The sequence below is a fragment of the Periplaneta americana genome, chromosome 5 (assembly GCF_040183065.1).
Source record: "Periplaneta americana isolate PAMFEO1 chromosome 5, P.americana_PAMFEO1_priV1, whole genome shotgun sequence".
NCBI classification, from domain to species: domain Eukaryota; kingdom Metazoa; phylum Arthropoda; class Insecta; order Blattodea; family Blattidae; genus Periplaneta; species Periplaneta americana.
Window position 1 is genome coordinate 191,921,387 of NC_091121.1, and position 19,390 is coordinate 191,940,776.

General features: G+C 35.5%; 1 protein-coding gene across 1 annotated transcript in view; it reads left to right on the forward strand.

The window, feature by feature from the left end:
• Positions 1 to 275: 275 nt before the first annotated feature.
• LOC138700461 (neprilysin-1-like) overlaps positions 276 to 19,390 on the forward strand; it is a 38,183-nt gene continuing 19,068 nt past the window's right edge. Inside the window, exons 1-6 of the mRNA XM_069827073.1 lie at positions 276 to 291; positions 4,791 to 4,853; positions 9,307 to 9,468; positions 11,753 to 11,836; positions 16,705 to 16,910; positions 18,931 to 19,170. Coding sequence (XP_069683174.1) covers positions 276 to 291; positions 4,791 to 4,853; positions 9,307 to 9,468; positions 11,753 to 11,836; positions 16,705 to 16,910; positions 18,931 to 19,170 — 771 coding nt within the window. The remainder of the gene's footprint in view (positions 292 to 4,790; positions 4,854 to 9,306; positions 9,469 to 11,752; positions 11,837 to 16,704; positions 16,911 to 18,930; positions 19,171 to 19,390) is intronic.

Genomic DNA, 19,390 nt, shown 5'->3' on the forward strand with positions numbered 1-19,390 from the left:
GTCAGTGTCAATCACAGAAAATCAAAAAATGTCAACAAAATTTTACTTTGAAAATTGCATTTTCAGTAACTGTAACCTCAAGTAATAAATAAATGTCCGTAAGAACCTTTCGTGGTTTTATTCTGTTAATGCAACATTTCAGCGTATCTTATTTTTGAGGTTAAGTATTGTTGCTTCGTATTTCCGCTCTGAGTAGATGGCAGTAGTATTTAGTATGCCGTGATAGGTAGCAGTTTGTTTTGGAACTTCATTACAAGAAAACATAATATAGTAATATGCGTTACAAGAGCGGTATGTTGAAGTTTTCGTGTTCGAGGAAAAGTTTGGAAAAGCGAAACGTAGTTGAGCTTTTTTAATTTCCGAGAATTGAAAGAAAACATACCTCTCGTGTATCGCACATTATTTTGTGCGAAGACCGTTTATTACAAACCTGAAAGAGGAATTTCTAATTAGTTGCGATGAAATCTCCATCTTGGTTTCTGTTCCATGACGGCAAATTTGCAAAACAAAAATATATATCTTCAACATTGTTGCTTTAAAATGTTTTCTGTGTTTACTATACTCCAGCAGGCCGTGATATACGACTGTCTTTTTTTCCCCCCGTCTGGAATCTTGTTGATTTTTTCACGGCTTCCTTAATGTTACTTGCATCACGAATGCAGTAACTTTAGTGGAGCTGTAGAGTTTACTTAATTTTTGCAAATATTTAAAAACAATAATTAACAGTGCAATTTAGGTAAAATTGCAGTGGTAAGTTTCCAATTTATAATTATTACTATATAGAACGTCTCTAAAAATAATATGTTAAAAGCCTAAAGCAGTAAAATCAATATGTCACTTAAGCGGTAAGAAGAGGGAAATTGTTATGTGTGTTAGGTTGGGAATACTGAATGTGGAATTTTAGACTTTCCGCGGATTGGTTTTGTGCGGAAACCAAGCAAATACGCATGATCTCGCACAAATGTATTTTTATTAGGTTATTTTACGACGCTTTATCAACATCTTAAGTTATTTAGCGTCTGAATGAGATGAAGGTGATAATGCCGGTGAAATGAGTCCGGGGTCCAGCACCGAAAGTTACCCAGCATTTGCTCATATTGGGTTGAGGGAAAACCCCGGAAAAAATCTGAACCAGGTAACTTGCCCCGACCGGGAATCGAACCCGGGCCACCTGGTTTCGCGGCCAGACGAGCTTACCGTTACTCCACAGGTGTGGACAATATTGTTGTGTATTATATTAATTTTTGTAATTTGCGTAAGTAATTCCGTTTTGCAAGCTAGTTAATTTTATTCTTTTAAAAATGCTTACATATTGGGGGGGGGGGGAGAATTGGCGTGAAATATCTATCTTTGAAGTACAAAAGGAAAACGTTGTAACGTTTTGTCATGAAAAATTGTATTTACTCTGATGTTACTTGTGGTACAATGAAAACAGAAGTAGCCTTTCTCGTTCCATCCTCTTTTAATGTGTCTCCAGATTTTATAGGCCTATATGTGGTAGCTAATAGGTTATGTCCATTTTATTTTTATCTTATTGGGTTATTTTACGACGCTGTATCAACATCTAGATTATTTAGCGTCTGAATGAAATGAAGGTGATAATGCCGGTGAAGTGAGTGCAGGGTCCAGCACCGAAAGTTACCCAGCATTTGTTCATATTGGGTTGGGGAAAAACCCCGGAAAAAACCTCAACCAGATAACTTGCCCCGACCGGGATTCGAACCCGGGCCACCTGGTTCCGCGACCACACGCGCTGATCGTTACTCCACAGGTGTGGACAGGGTTACGTCCATTTTCTTTAGATCCTTCAACGAAATGGTGAAAAATGGACTGAGACAAGTGCCCAAAAGGCTTTGAGCTCACATAGATTCTTAATTACAGATTCAAATTTCCTTGCAAGGACCCGTGATTGCGTGCTTTTTTATTGTTTCTCCTCCAACTTTGCTCGTTCTACTATCATCATAATCATCATTAATTCATCAGCATCGAGAGATTTTCCTCACAAATTCATGGAAATACTGTGTATATGGGTTACGTTAAATGAAATACGCTGTGTCCCAAAAGTCATGGCAGGGTTTCAGATGATTATATTTTTTGATTGAATAGAGGTAGACATATAATATTGGTGCCAAATGTAAATAACTCTCAAAGTTTTTCGTCTGTAAGTTTGAGGCACTGAAGGAAACAAAAGACGGTAACAATCGAACAAATGCAATAATTTTCATTGTTACAATTAATTATACAAGATGGATGTTTAAAGAAAAGTGCAATGTATTTTATGGCTGGCAAAATTTGAATCTGATACTCGTATACAACGTGAATTTCATCGCGTATTTGACGAAGAAGCACCACATGATAATAACATTCGTCGTTGGGATAGACCAGGCATGCCAATTGATGCCCACAGGAGCAAGCGCGCGCTTTAGAACTCTGGAGAGCCTGAGCGCTTTACAGCGGAAAGGAAAGAGACAGACGAAAGAGGTGGTATATGCCGCTTGGTCGAGCTATATTCAGGGGTGGCCAGCACTGATTCAATAGATAAAGGGAAGAGAACTTATAAAAACTGTATCCATGTTAATTTTTAGATTTGCCTTAGAAGTATAAGTGCATTATAAGAATGTAAGTTTTAATTTTAATGCTCATTTTTCATAAGTTTGATTTTTTTATTCAAAAGAAATATTTTCTCAACTTTCCTTATAGAAAAGTGAAATTTTCAGGAATAGGCCTATTTATTTAGTAGCCTTACAGAATGTTTTCGTAAATCTAATATACCGTATATACGTATTACTGAAGATAGTCTATTGAAAATTTGGAAATTTTCGCATGGAAATTGTTTGTAAGGAAGTGAATTAACAAAGCAACTACTGTTACATCATAAGCAAAAGATACGTGCCCATGTGTTGTAAAAATGTCAGCTCTATAGCTTCAGCACATTTTGAGAAAATAATTTAATATTCTGATGATAGGAAGTTGCTCACAAATATCACCTTAAAAGCATAATGCGATAAGAGTTTTGTTATGTAATATTAATTACACTTAAAACAGATACAGTACCTAGGTAACTTTGCTTTGTACTGTAATATTGTTTTGATTAGTTTATTGATTACTTTTGTAAGGCTAAAGATACCATCAATATAAATTCCAACTTATCATGTCATACTCAATCTCTTTCTTTGGAATATCACTTTCTTTATGAATGATGTGTTTCATCCACTTAATACAGTATAATATTATACTGCTATGGAATTTAAGTGAATATTCCTTCTTAACTCGCTATTATGTTATTCATATTTAAAACACAAGTGCAATATTAAGAAATTGGTGTTAGTACTTTTGTTTTACAGACAATATAGATAATATTAAACAGAAAGAAGCCATATAAAAATAACGACATAAAATTTCACGTTCTGTTTGAAGTTTGTGTACCACTGTTTTCTTAATCCAACAGGTTGCTTATTCATATACACAACCCTTCCTCTTTCCATACTTAGCGCTTGCTGCCCGCGCACGACATCAAGGTCAGAAAAATGCGCTTGCTTTGACATCACTGGGATAGACGATCAAAAGAGACTGGAAGCCTATTGGAGAAAAAGCGTGTAGGCTAGTAAAGCCATCTACAATAATGATGAATCGTTGATGAACTGATCTCTTTGACTCCGAACAAATGCTCTTCGGATGGCTTCTACCGTTTCATCCTTTGTGGATGGTCTTTCACTACAGTTTTACTCCAATAGGCTATTACCTATCCCAACGACGAATGTTATTCTCGTTTGGTGGTTCTTGGTTAATTACGCGACGAAATTCACGTCGTACACGAGTACAGATTCAAATTTTACCAGCCACAAAACACATTGCATTTTTCTTTCGACATCCATCTTGTATAATTAATTGTAACACTGAAAATTATTGTATTTGTTCGATTCTTACAGTCTTTTGTTTCCTTCAGTGCCTCAAACTTACAGACGAAAAACTTTTGAGAGTTTTATTCTCTTCTGGCACCAATATTACATTTCTACGTCTATTCAATAATAGTACATTATGCAACGAGCCTATAATGATAGTAATTAAGACGCAAGTATGTTTGTTAATGAAACGAGCGCAAGCGAGTTTCATAATTTTCATACGAGCGTCTTAATTACCGTTATAGGCAAGTTTCATACGACTTTTTATGCTCGACCATATTTCTAACTTGAAATTATTCACAAGTATACATTTTATTTGTATCTGACAGAAGATCGGAAGTGACCTTGTTCATAGCTCGTGAATTGTGAGATGTGTGCAGACGCGAAAGTATTGATTTTTTCCGAGAAACAAATGTCTCGCGCTAGTTGTCTTTCGATTGCATATCCGAGAATAATCGATACTTGCGCTTTCATATTGCTACAATTGTATTTTCTGATTGGTGGAACACCTCAAACGTAATGAATATATGTACTTTAATGAGGTCAATTAAAGGGCTGCTACCAGGTGTATAATTACTACATTTCGGCATGGTCGAGCATAAAGTACATATTGTGTTTTATTAGGCTACTTTAATTCTAATATAGACGTTTTATGCAATGAATAGGATTTCCTTCAATTCCCTCTCATATTTTTTTTTTGTTTTGTTTTGCTTCTTTTTTGTTTTTGTTTTGCTTCTTCTTTGTTTTTGTTTTGCATTTCATGTAACTGAAGTATCACATAATAATAATAATAATAATAATAATAATAATAATAATAATAATAATAATAATAGCTTTCAATTTTGATACGGTATATTTTACTGGATTTTTCGTTTTCTTCTTCTTCAGCTAAGCTACAAGTACTAGGGCTACAGGGACCTGCATGCGGCAATGAAAAATGTATACAGTCAGGTAAAGCCTTTTATTGATTCTTATTTTTATGTATTTTAATTATCAATTTTATTTTCTTCATAATTGAGAACCTCCATGGAATAAGAGTGGATATAACACTTGGGCAACATGTTACCACAGTCTACTATATACAGTCACGAAGCTTGAGTTGTTGAGGTTGCTAGGAATAATAGACTATGCAGGTACTATTTTGCATTGTCTGTAATGAGGCGATAGCAGCGATCCTAGTGGTTAACAACTATCTGTAGATGCATATTTATTACATATTGAGCTTCGTGGTTGTATATACTAGACTGTGATGCTACATCGAACCTTTTTCCAAGGAGCTACTCAATTATTATGGGTATTAGTGCATAGCATTGTACTTATTGATTGTGAGCCAAAATGAAATCAATGTAACTGGTGACCAACAATCGAGTTGATTCGGCAACATTTCGCCGTCTCAAGGTACTGCACCTCTCGGCTGTTTGTTATTGGTTTAAGAGCTTATTTTAACTACATATTTTAATTATTAAATTATATCGAATTCTCACCATATTGCACAATGAACCACATACAAAGTAATAAAGTGTCATACTAGCACCACACAACAACTCAACTGTATACGAAATCTGTTATCAGGTTATCATTTATCAGCTGCTATGACTCGCGATGGCCGACCTTGACTACGTCAGGAACACGGTTTGAACATATTCATCTGTTTCCGATCAACTTGATCGTCGGACACCCGATACATACAGTAAAGTACACCTATTAAAACTGTGTTGTGGACAGTAAAACAATATGTGTACTATACATATTTTAAAATGTGTTAATTAATATAATATATACGTCTATTAAACATGTCACAAATAGTGAGTTAATGTGTTTACATGTCTTTTAAAACTTGTCAGTGGATAAAAGTCAGTGTATAAACTGCATACTTATATATTGATAAGGTACTTATCTACCCTTGGGAGAACAATTTTTAGTTTTTATTCAAATATTAAAAACTCTTTTTTTTTTTTTGATTGCTTGACACATAATTAAGGATTTTCATACAAAATAAACCCCTCAAATATTTTTGAGAGAACAGGGGGAGCAATGTTTTAAGGCGAAAGCTGAAATTTGTTTGTTTTAGTCGCTGGCCCACAGTTTTTATGTTAGAACAAAATTTCTTCAATTGTCTTACTCCTAAAAGAACACAGAATAAGCTATGAAAACAGTCTTATCCTATTAAGAAAAATTGCCATTTTTTTTTAATTTCAAACGTAAAAATAAAAATTTAAGATCTTGCAGTTTTAAATTGACTTTCTTAAACAGTAGGACATTGTTTATAGTTTGGCACTTGGCTACGTTAATCAGCTTCATTTTGGTGCAAGAATGATGAAAATATATCAATTCTAAGTGCAATTTGTGTTTACATTAGTGTTGTAAAATGCTGTAAAACTGAACATGAAAAAAAAATCATCTACTTCCTGAGAGCATGAAAAATTATAACCATATAAACACTTTCCTCACTGTATGAAAAATAATACAGTCAAACTCTACCGCCAAATTCGAATTGTTATTACAAGAAAAACATAAAATTGACAGAATGTGACGGATTCACACTTGCAGAACTACACTTCCGGTTTAAAGAAAGGGTGCTTCCGGTCAATAAAAACTCATCTAATTAATTAACCAAACATCATAGAGACAAAACTGATATATATATTTTTTGAACTAGAAAGTTCAAGCTTTCAGATGACATAAAAGTAAATAAAAAATTTTGTGGAAAATAAAAAATTAAAGGTAGATGAGTACCTTAAGATTATGTGTGAATTATCATTGTATGTATATCCGATAAAATTGTTTTACTGAAGAGTAAATCGGTGTATACATGAGGCTGTATCAAAAAGTAACCTTACTATCTAAATAACAAATCAGACACATAGTAGATCGTAGTACTACACACATATATACCGGGACATCACTTTATTTTTACTTGCATTTTTATTGTACCTGCGTTTCTGAATGTACTTGACTCCCACCCCTTTCACTAATCTTCTTGCTTCCGTCAGCCACACAAACTCACGGCCGCTGTTGCATTCGAAGTCTGCTGGCAGTGAAGTAAACAGTACAGAGTATAGTGTGTTTCAGAAATATGGTTGCGTTTTCCATAGAAGGAAGAGCCTATATTATTTAAGCTTATTTCCAGGGGCTGGTATTTATGGAGATTAATTTTATCATTTGTGTTTTTTATTATTAGTGTCGACGGAGAATGTTGGAGATTGATTTGTAGTCTTGGCGGACATTTTAGAAAATACAATTACTTTGACATTGGAGTATTAACTCAGTATGAATATTACTTTCCAATTAATAATTAACATTAAAGGTTCGTGTCGACCTGGTTGGCAAGTTGGTATGGCGCTGGCCTTCTATGCCCAAGGTTGCGGGTTCGATCCCGGGCCAGGTCGATGGCATTTAAGTGTGCTTAAATGTGACAGGCTCATGTCAGTAGATTTACTGGCATGTAAAAGAACTCCTGCGGGACAAAATTCCGGCACATCCGGCGACGCTGATATAACCTCTGCAGTTGCGAGCGTCGTTAAATAAAACATAACATTAAAGGTTCGTTGGATTCTGGTAAAGGTGAGATATTGCCAATAGACAATATTTGTTGGATTGAGACTGTATTTAACACGCATTCATTAAAAACGAAAAAAACTTGCAATTCTCAAATTCATATTTTCAAATTATTAGTGAAATGTTGAATTCTACGTCTTTTGAGTTCACTAATGTAATCAGAACACCTGGAATACCATGCAATGTAGCCTACTTGAATTTATAACAAATTCAAATGAAAAAATGTCCGAAAAAAGAACTCAGAATATGAAATTCGCTATAAAACGACGCAATAATAATAAATCGCGAATGTGTTCATATTTCGCTATTAGAACTCTATTTCGCGATTTGTCTTGATTATTTTATCCGCATATTATTAATCAGAATCACTTAATTCGTAAAAATTAGTAAAAATCTATTGTATATCTATTTCAATGTCGTGATTTTCGCGATCTCCATGAACACCTGGCCCTGCTTATTTCGCACAGGTACGGTGTGTAGCATGACTGAATAACTTTATCTGTGTGGACTGAGCAGAAGTGCAGATTAGAGTCACCGAAAGTACGGTAATATGCTGAATAAAGTAGCCATTATACAGAGTGTTTCAAAAATAGAGGGCATAATTTCAGGTATGTATTCCCCATATGTAGGCAGTACGAAAAGTTCATTACAACAGGTGTCCGGAAATGCTTGGTTTCCGAGTTATGGCCTTCAAAACAGTAATATTCACCGGAACGTTTTTCTTCCCGCAGGTAGTTGTCTTTACAACAGATGTTCAAAATGTCCACCTCCTGATTGAATACAGGCCTTACATCGATGTCTCATGGCTCTGTGAACACGATCCCAAATTCCAGGAGTATTGCGTATTTCCTCACAACCTGCCACAACTCGATTCCGAAGGGAGTCCATGTCGGGCACCGGAGACGAATACACCAATTATTTTAAATGGCCCCACAAGTAGAAATCGATAGGGTTGAAATCGGGTGAGCGTGGAGGCCAAGCAATTGGGCCACTTTTCGCTATCCATCGATCAGGCTACCTCTCCTGGTACAAACGACGAGCCAGCGCAGCACTGCCGTCCGCCTTACCGTACATGAAGTGCACTTCTGCCAGCTCCTGATTTGAGTAAATGTCGCACAGTACAGTGCCCAACACAACACTCAATGAACCCTTCGCCTCGGAATTAACTGTTAGAGTGTCCTCTGTTAATATCTTCTGTCATGGCACCTACCTCCGAGAAGAATATCACTATTTTGAAGGCCATAACTCGAAAACCAAGGGTTTCCGGGCACATGTTGTAATGAACTTTTTGTATTGTCTACATATGGGGAATACATAACTGAAATTATGCCCTCTATTTTTGAAACACCCTGTATAATGAATACAACCGCCTGAAGAGTTGAGTTTTTTGTGAAAGAAAACTATTACTACTCTACTGTATTTTAATTAAATACCGTAAAATTAATAAACAAACTGAAAATCGTAATATCGTATTTCCCTGTACCATAAGGGATACACTACTTTTCTCTCCTCCTATAGCTAGTAATTGTTTACATATTGCACTAGTAACACCAAACTCCTGTAATGGAAGGGGGTGACAGTGTTTCCGAGTACAGCCAGATTAATGTTAAAAATGTTGGTAAAAACAAATTATGATGTCCCTGTATAACAGGAACACTTTCATTGAACATAGTAGAGACTATGTTGAAAAGCGATGAAGTGTTTGTAGTCTTATTGTTCATATTCAATTAATAAAACAATTATTAAGGTTACTTTTTGACTCCCCGTCATATATTTATTAAAATATAAGGTTAATAGAGAGTCAGGCAAATTTCTACTCAGATTTGTTTCTGTCTGTTTGATGCAGCCTATTCTATACTGGAGTCCATAGATCGAAGGGTAGACCCTTGTGAAGACTTCTACGAATTCGCTTGTGGCAACTGGGGAAGAGCCCACCCCGTGTCAGAGGCGGAAATCTCCAACACGTGGTTCAACGAACGATCACAATTTTTGGTCAGACGACTTAAAGGTCAGAGTTCATCAGCCTTCAATGATTTAAATGTCATGTACTAAAGGCTGAAGTAAAATGTTATTTAAATGTGGGTTGTTATTATTACGACAATTCCATTATTATTACATTTTTCGCTGTTCGTGGTGTACAGAAAGTAAAGGTGATAGTCCAGCTAATATCACGTGTTATGCTTATTGAAATTCTCTTCCAATTGTCGTACCATTATCGTAGCGCAAGCATACCGCTCCAGAAAGATGGGAGAAACACAATAAAATGGGTGTACAAAGTTAACCCTAAGTAATGCCATTAATTCTGGTGGATGATTCCTTCAATAAAGAGCAAAAAAAAAAGTAAATAAAATACCATTTTGCTATATTTTGAATAGTTTTCCAGAAAAACTTGTATTTTAAAATAGGCCTACATGAATTATTAAATTGTGCAACGCTGCAATCAGCAGTGAGTGCACATAAGGCTGTGTTGCTCTGAATAGCCCCTTCACCTGGCTTGTTCTGAATAGGGAAGTGCAAGGTCATTGCCACGTACATTGTTCTTTTAAATTCGTAAGAAAAAATACAGATGATATACCGTTTAATTTTTGTGTTTAAACTGTGTTAGAGAACGGAAAATGAACAATGCTCATTTCACGTTAAACAAAATCTTAGGAAATTTAAAATAAACTCTACAACCTAATTTGAATTGAATCTTTAGAGATCACAGACAATAAGATATGTTTATTTCAAACTAAATTGAAAAGATTAAAAAATGTTTCTACAATCCCCTTTCAATTCTAGAGATTATTCTAGAGAACGTGAACAATAATTATGTTTATTTCACGTTAAAAGAAATTAAAACATTTAAAATTCTAAAGGAAAAATTAAAAGTACAATAGGCTTATTTTACGTTGAAGTAACGAACAAAATTTAAAATATTATTTTTAAACTTTTCGATTTAATTTTAACTAAATATGTGGTAAATATAGGCAATAAGAAGTGCTTGTTTTACGTTATACAAATCTAATTAATGATTTTAAAAAATCTCCGTTTGTCGTACTACGAGTATTTTCTTCAGCCAATTACAAATAGTTCCCTCCCACTTTAATTTTTAATGTAGTAACCAGTAAACTTACATACAAGAAATCAAATTTTCCAAGCCGTCTTTAAACGCGATTGTGTTGTGTTTACATTTCTCGCTGAATCATTCATTTCTCGCATTTGCGAGCTACATCTCTCCAGTCAATCACCTTTACAGCGTTGTCAGACTGCATCACGTTTCAAAATTCTTTTGCAGAACGAAATGTTACATTTGTTCGGAGCAAATTTCTGCACATGTAAAGGACAAAACTAAAATTATTTCAATAATTTATTACCATAATGTATTGCTCTCTTAAATTGACTGAGCATATTGACAATTATTTCAATAGCTTTCCCAAAATACGCTATGAAATGTTTCATATAAAATATTTTTTTCTCGAGAAGGAAGCAAAAACTAGCAAAATTGTGTTAAACTTTTGTTTGAAATATCTCAAAGAATAATTCCTTGAAATTAATGTCATTACTTACGGTTCACTCTCTATATTCAATATTTTTTAATTGAGTTATTTTACGACGCTGTATCAACATCTCAGGTTATTTAGCGTCTGAATGAAACGAAGGTGATAATGCCGGTGAAATGAGTCTGGAGTCCAGCACCGAAAGTTACCCAGCATTTGCTCGTATTGGGTTGAGGGAAAACCCCTGAAAAAACCTCAACCAGGTAACTTGCCCCGACCGGGATTCGAACCCGGGCCACCGAACCAGAATTCACTGCGTTTGGAACCTGGAGGGCTCTCATCTGAGCCTCAGTAAAGTAAATGAGTATAACTTAAAGTAATTGGTGATAATTCACAATTTTCGTAAGAAATGTTTCTTAAAAGTATGTAGCATTGAGTATATATTAGGCACCGGCGTGGCTCAGTCGGTTAAGGTGCTTGCCTGCCGGTCTGAAGTTGCGCTCGGACGCGGGTTCGATCCCCGCTTAGGCTGATTACCTGGTTGGGTTTTTCCGAGGTTTACCCCAACTGTAAGGTGAATGCCAGGTAATCTATGGCGAATCCTCGGCCTCATCTCGCCAAATACCATCTCGCTATCACTAGTCTCATCGACGCTAAATAACCTCGTAGTTGATACAGCGTCGTTAAATAACCAACTAAAAAATAAGTATATATTACACAACTAGAAATTATATGTAATTAATGTTTTTACTCTATTTATATAAGGATTCAGTATTACTATAACTTTATGGGTAACTGTATATTTATTTTCAGATCTTCTACAAGAAAATGGCACGAGCTCAGAGCCCCGAGCAGTCAAGGAAGCCAAGTTCTTCTTTGCAGCATGCAAAGATATTGGTACGTCCAGAATATATTTTGACTTCGGATATCGGCCGTTTTTATGTTGGCATTGCTCTGACACTTTTACGATATGAACTCGTTTTATCCTCTCTCTTTCCGAGGACATAGATTCTCCAAAAACATTTTTTTTATTTCCATTTATCACCCCTTGTTTTGATATTCCTTGTCACAAGAACTGATTAGGGACCAACGTATTAAAGTGGGCCCAAATTTTGTTTCGAGGCCTGTACATGTGAATATACAGAGACATCATTTTATTTTTACTAACATTTTTAATATTAACCTGGCTATACCTTTAGAGAACCGGAAACACCGTTTGATACCCCCTTCCACGACTGTAGTTCGATGATACTGGCGTAAAACACAAACAAATCACTTTACTAGGTATAGGAGGGAAGAAAAGTAGTTCATCCATTTACGTAAAGTAGGAAATATCGCGATTTTGAGTTCGATAATTATCATTAGGTTTTTGTTTAATTAAAATGCAGTACTGTATTAAGGGGACACTCAACTTAAAAATTGGAGAAAACGTGTCATTTTACGTATCAGTTTTACAATATTATCTTTTTGAAGCTATTTATGATCTTTTAATCGTTAAAAAAAAAAAATAAAATTTAATTTCATAGAAATAAAAAAATTCATTTTTACACCAATTTACGTGATAGAAGTAAATCAATACACAGAATTCTTCCACCCTTGATTGAGAAGGCACAGTCAAATGCACAAAGCCCAAAAATAAAAAATAATAATTAAAAGTGATATTTCAGTTAATAATTGATTAAAAAATTGAAAAATTTTTTATTTTTAAAAGTATTGGATCTAATGAGCTGAGATTTTGCATGTTACTTTCCACGTGTATATTAAATTTTTTCTCCAAATTTGAAAAAGATTGGTCAAATAAGAAAGGGTTCCAAAATATAGTTGAGCGTCCCCTTAAGAATAAGTGTTTTTACTCACGAACTGAGTTATCCATGTGGACGTATTCATTACGCAGTGTATATTATACTGTCTACAGCACATTAGCGTAGACTATAGAGAATGAAGTTAAATTGAGAAATAGTCATAATATGGATAGTTAAACACATTTCTGAAAATGGTGGCCGTTCATTTCGATACAGGCTTCAGTTCTAATGTGCATATTATCGCGCTATAGACTATTATACCTAATTCCAATTGCCAGTTTCGTCTTTCGTACTAGTAACTCATGTTGAAATAATTCTGTACCTACTCTATAAAAGAGTACCTTACGTACTGTAAATTCAATCTTCACTTCTACCCGATCCGAAAAGATAAAATTACTCAGACATACTGTCCGTCCAAATGGTTATGCCGCAGGATCGTAGAAAGGGGGGGGGAATCAGGTGACAGTTAATTACTTAACGAGGCCCTTTTATTTAAGTTATTATAAACAATTATATAATATTACGTAAACGTCCAATTCCTAACAGAATTAATGTTTTCAGAAAAGAGCTAAGACAACCCAGCTTTTACAGAGGGGCGAGCAGAAGCAGGTGGAGAAAATCGGGATACAACGTAGGCAAACGGACGACAGTACCTGTGCGAAAAAATGATTCAATATTGAAAGCTCTTTCGTCCCTGGAAAACGCGAATATATTTCTGGAACGTACTATTCTCACTCACTAACTCAGTACTGCTTACTATATGCGGCCTTGGTTCTGTATGGAGGACAGTTGGAACTTCATTTGTAGAAGGGGTGGGAGTGAAGTACATTCAAAAACTCAGGTACAATAAAAATTGAAGTAAAAATAAAATGATGTCCTTGTAGTATGTTGTATGGTATCATTATTCTTCATTTGAAAAATTTCACAATGATGAGATATCTTAAAAGATGGTAAGATGATATTTTAATATCGTGCAATATAATACAAATTAAAGTAATACATTATAACATCCATCGCTGTGGAGTAACGGTTAACGTGACTGACTGTGAAAAAAGCAGGTCCGGGTTCAAATCTGGTTGGGGTTATTTTCCCTCAACCAATTGCAATAGAATTGTTAGCAACCGTAGGTTGTGATCCAGCAGGCAGTATTTAGATCAAAACAATTTTTAAGCGTGTCTGGCAAAAACAACTGAAGGAATAATATCATCTCCTGCTATCTAGTGAATAAACGAGAAACTATTGTCTATAAGGCTGTCACACTATTGAAGAATGTATGTATGTATGTATTTATTCACACTGCAATGGGTATATACCCGGAGGCAGTGGTAACTAATTACACTCAATAATGACAATAATTAATTAAAAATACAATTAATAATAATACTAATAATTAATACTAATAATAATAATAATAATAATAACAACAACAACAACAGGGAATATACTAAATTAAATGAAACGATCACTTAAAATAATATTTGAAATATTCTAATTTGTATCTTAAAACTAAGATCGAACTAAAACCCACGAGTATATGTTCATATCTGCACAAGTACCTTTCAACATTACACTCATCGCTGTCAACTCACTCACTGCACTGGAACTACGACACATTTCACTGATTCTATCCTGATTTCACTAACACTTCAAAAACATTTCACTGTTCAAATACTTTGCACTGCCACTATAAACTATAAAGCTTCACTGACAGGAACACGTTTCACTTACACAGCACACTTCACTGACACGACATACTTCTTCACTGATACAACACACTTCACTGACACAACATAATTCTTCACTGATACAACACTTCAATAACAACATATCATTTACACCCTTTACATACTGTGTATAATTACCGTCTATTAGTAAAGTCCTTAAGCCTATTTTTAAATACATTTTTGGTTGTTGGTAAAGCCTTTAGTAAGTCTGCAGGTAAAGCATTCCAGTCCCTGATAGTACGATTGAGAAAAGAAAACTTTTCAGTGTCCGTCCTCTGCCTTCTTTCCCTCAATTTATATGAGTAACCCTCAATTTATATGAATGAAATGATATGAAATAAAGAACCAAAATCAGATTGAGAAGTCGGTAAATTTGAAACAAATGAGATTGGAAAATGAAGTGGGCTAACAGAGTTTTAAAAATGGCAATGTCATAGCATTGAGTTAGGGCTTAAATTTGATTTGTTATATATTCTCTACAATCAAAAGACTATTTTAAGTGAAAAAAAAAAATAAAAAAAAAACTGTGAATATTAGTCAAATTTCAGTATCCTCTTCCCTTAAAGCAGGCATGTCAAAACCCTGCACATCGTGCAGTCGCGCACATTGTGCACTTGTGTCTGTGCGATGTGCAGTTCCTATTCCCCTAACTGGAGGGAGTGAATCGGCTTGGAGGGGAACGCGACAGGGCTGTACATTACCTGCAGCAGCAGAACAGCTTTTGTTTCAGTAACACAGATCAGTACGGGTGCTCATTGAGCTGTGATTGTGAATGCGTTATGGAAAATAAAGTGAGGAGTCCACAGATATAACGAAGAAGAGGAATCACGGATCATATAACATAACTGTTATGATGTTTTCCTCAGCCAACAGTAATTATTTTAAAATGAAAGGCTTTCATCATATCATGTGGACCTAATAGTGATATGAGAATTTAAATCAGATTAGTATAGTTCTCAAAATATGATATTCGCCTGCTCTTATTTCTTAATCAGTACTCTCACGGCAAAACAAACATAATAATGATGTTTTGGAGTCTGTACCAACACAGCCATCAATGGTTAGACGACTTACAACTTTTATTTGATAAGCTGATAAGTGATGAGAATATAGTGAGGAATACATGTGAGGATCTTGAGGTTGTAAGGGAAGGAAGAAAGCATCCATTTGTAAGGCGGAAAATTTTTCTGGAAAAATAATACATAATGGCGAATTTTCAACCTCACGTTACTATATTATCTTAATATACTTACGTTAATAAATCTTTAAACCTGACATAAAGAAAATGTCCTCGCTTCACAGCTTGTGAAGTACTCTTTTAACTCAATTCAGTAACGCTCCCAACTTGCTGATACTTGCTCTCAACGTTTTCCAAATAAACTATATATAAATTTAAATTCAGGTTTAATTTATCCAATTTATTAATAATAATGTGAATTTATATTAATATACAGCAAGGAAATGATTCCAGTGTAAAAGCCTCACAATGTCCTATTGCATGTAATTGGGATTAAAATATTTCTTTAACATTTGTGCATCAATGCTCCCAATATTGCTTGACGAACAATGAAAGAATATTACTTTGAAATAATCAGTACCTACTACATAAAATGAAATACTGTGTTCGTTTTTTGTTGTTCCGAAATTACTGCAATATTTATATTTTCTTCAAATACTGTATACAAATCATGTAAATAAATGATTCTTTACAAACGACTGCTTTGTGAATTGTAACTGATTAAGTCTATTGTTTCTTGTGCTACAATTATTGTCAAATATAGACACTGACAATAATTGTGTTTTTTCCTTCTGCTAAGTATGTTTATAATGTCCAAATGTCAATTTAATGGAACATTAGAAGCGCAGAATAGATTCTTCTACATCCTTCCCGCTAAGAACTGGTAGGAGCAACACGTGAATGACGCAATCTGCACAGACCGGCGTTCCGCGCACAGACACTGCACTTTCAGTGTCTGATTTCTGACATGCCTGCCTTAAAGGAAATCTTTTTAAAGTTAAAATAATAATAATGACATTTCATCAACATCGTCCCCCCAGGCGATCAGATGTAATAAAAGGTAACACACTTATTTGGGATACCATGTCTTGCAGTATCTTTATCTGTCAAAGATCTGTGATCTTCTCTTTAAAATTAAATCCCTCTTTCATTGATGAGACTTAAAAATTTGCAGCAAGTCCTCTGTTGCATAAAAAGTAAATAAAACTGTCCTCATTACAGACACATTGGAGGATTTGGGTCTGGAGCCCATAATGGAGATACTGGGCAACTTAAGCCTGCCTAGACAGATTCCCGACAGTAAGACGGCGGCGGGTTGGGACATCGCCACCACACTGGCCAAGGCACAGAAACTGCTTAGCCTGGACACCTTAGTGCAACTGGGTCCAGATGTGGATTCTTCTGATAACGAGAAACTCATACTGAGCGTGAGAGCAGATCCAAACTATACACATAGTTGTATAATGTGTATAATTCAGACGTGGGCATCGGTAGTACATGTCGAACGGAGTCGAACGCAAGGACGTGATCTCCCTCCCTCCACACCCCTAGCTGGGATACCTGTCCGACTGGTTGAAGTACTGGCAGTCAGCGGTGGATTTCACTAAAAAAAATGTCGCTCTCTAAGGAAGCTCCTGAAGTAGAAAAGTCCAAAAATATTATTTCCACAAAGAATGGGGAAATGAATTCTTTTGTTGCGAAGAAGGGGAAAGCGTTAGGTGCTTATTATGCTACAAAATTTTACTAGCACGTTGAGCGACATTATGAAAAGACTCGTTTTAATGGAACAAATTTTTTTATTTTATTTTTATAATAATAGTAGTCCACACCTGTGGAGTAACGGTTAGCGCGTCTGGCCGCGAAACCCCAAGTGCAAGTGCACAAATATGGCTGGTTTAGATGTATATAAGCTTAAACAACTTTGCAAAGTGAAATATTCACATCTTCGGAGTTTTGTTATGAAAATTGCTTCTATGTTTGGCTCATCCTTTATTTGTGAACAGTTTTTTTCTCAGTTGGCCATTGTAAAATCCAAATCAAGATCACGCATTTCAGACGAAAATTTATTCTATCAGCTCACAATTTCAATGTCTGACGTAACTCCAAATTTTGAAACACTTGCTGATTTACGTGACGAAGAAGAATAAACGAATCCTTTCTTTTAAGGGCATGAGTCAATTGACGTAAATTGACAAAAACAACAAAGAACTACAGTAAGAAGTTTAAAAAAATAGCCTAATTGTTGTTTTTCTGTTTCTTAGGAATCTGCTTTATATTTTGTTAAGAATCTATTTCTCTTTAGTATTTTAATTTTATTTTGAAAGGATGCAAATTAGTGACTGATGCCCTTTCAAAACAAATAGGTTCAGATTATGGCATTACTTTTTAACTGTTGTGGAATTGTACGTTTTATATCCTTTTTATAAGGTTTTTACAGTAATTGTTTAAATTAGAAATACAGTTATGTTTCAGCTTTTTGTAAAATAGTTTGTATTTGTTTTGGAAAATTTGTTTTCTTTCATTGTCATTATTCATAAAAATAACATTTGTAGAAAACTGTGTATCTTTTTGTCCTGTCTAGACATCGGATTTTTAGGCTCGAATAGGATAGTTTGCAACAATTTTGCGTAAAAAGTCCTAAATGTATGCAACACGAGGAACTCTCGAGCGAGGATATTGCCTAAAACAAGGTAAATTAAAGAAAGTATATTTCAGTCTACGCTAAACGATCCTAAAAATCCGAGGTCTAGTAATTACTTACTGTTTCGACTTTCAATACTTCACGCCATTCACCGCTGAGTATTACGTTAACAGGTGATGCGTGTTGCAGCAATCTCAGTAGTACGGCGCATCTCTTTAAATGCCCACGTCTGGACTGTAGATATTGAACTCAGAATTAGTGATGTCCTTGTACAAATTAATATTTAAAAAAAGAGGGTGTTAGAATTAAAGAATGGGTGGTTGCATGGGTCAATGGCAATGCCTACCCAAAAAAATCCTCATGATTAAAAATTATGAATACTCCAATAAATTTACCCGCCGTAATTGGTATGTATGAGAAAATCAGCTGATTGTACTGGGCTCTTCGCTCAACAACCGGTAGATGGTGGCACATACGACAAAATGTGCTCGGACAGGGTTAAGGTAACCCCTTCACATGCCATGAAGGCACTTAGTGGACATGGAGGTAGAGCCTATGCTTTCTTGTCATCAGCACTATAATGAGGTGGTGTGGTCGGTATGTAGCAATAGTAAGTTTATTGGTGTTGATTTTACAGCACCAGTAATCAGTCTCAAGGCTTGATTTTGTCCAAAATCAAGCCATTTTGTCCAAAAAGTAAAAAAAAAGTAATGTAGCTGTTTTTGAAAATACACGACTTATATTATTTTTGATACAACAGCATATTTTTCCTCGAAATATAGTAACATGTAGTTTTTTGCTTGCAGCTGAGTCCTCCCACAGAAGCCAGGCCCCTGGTAGGCGCCCTGGTATCAGACCCCGAAGAGATGCCGCGGGCGGCGAGGATCAGCAACAAAGAGATAGTGAAGGCCAGGTTTTCGTATATGTCCGGTATCCTCGGAGAGATGGACGCGTGGGGCAAGACAGACGACGACACCAAACACAACGACAGCTACATCTCGGCTGCCGTCTTCAAAATTCTTATCTTCAGCGCCGAAGTCTCGGAGGTAAAACAATTGCATGAAAAAATACACACATACATCCCAGTATTCTGTAGAGCAGTGATGTCAATTGATGCCCATAGGAGCAAGCGCGCGCTTTAGAGCCCAGGAGAGCCTGAGCGCTTTACAGCGGAAAGGAAAGAGACAGATGAAAGAGGTAGTATATGCCGTTTGGTCGAGCTATATTCAGGGATGGCCAGCACTGATTCAATAGATAAAGGGAAGA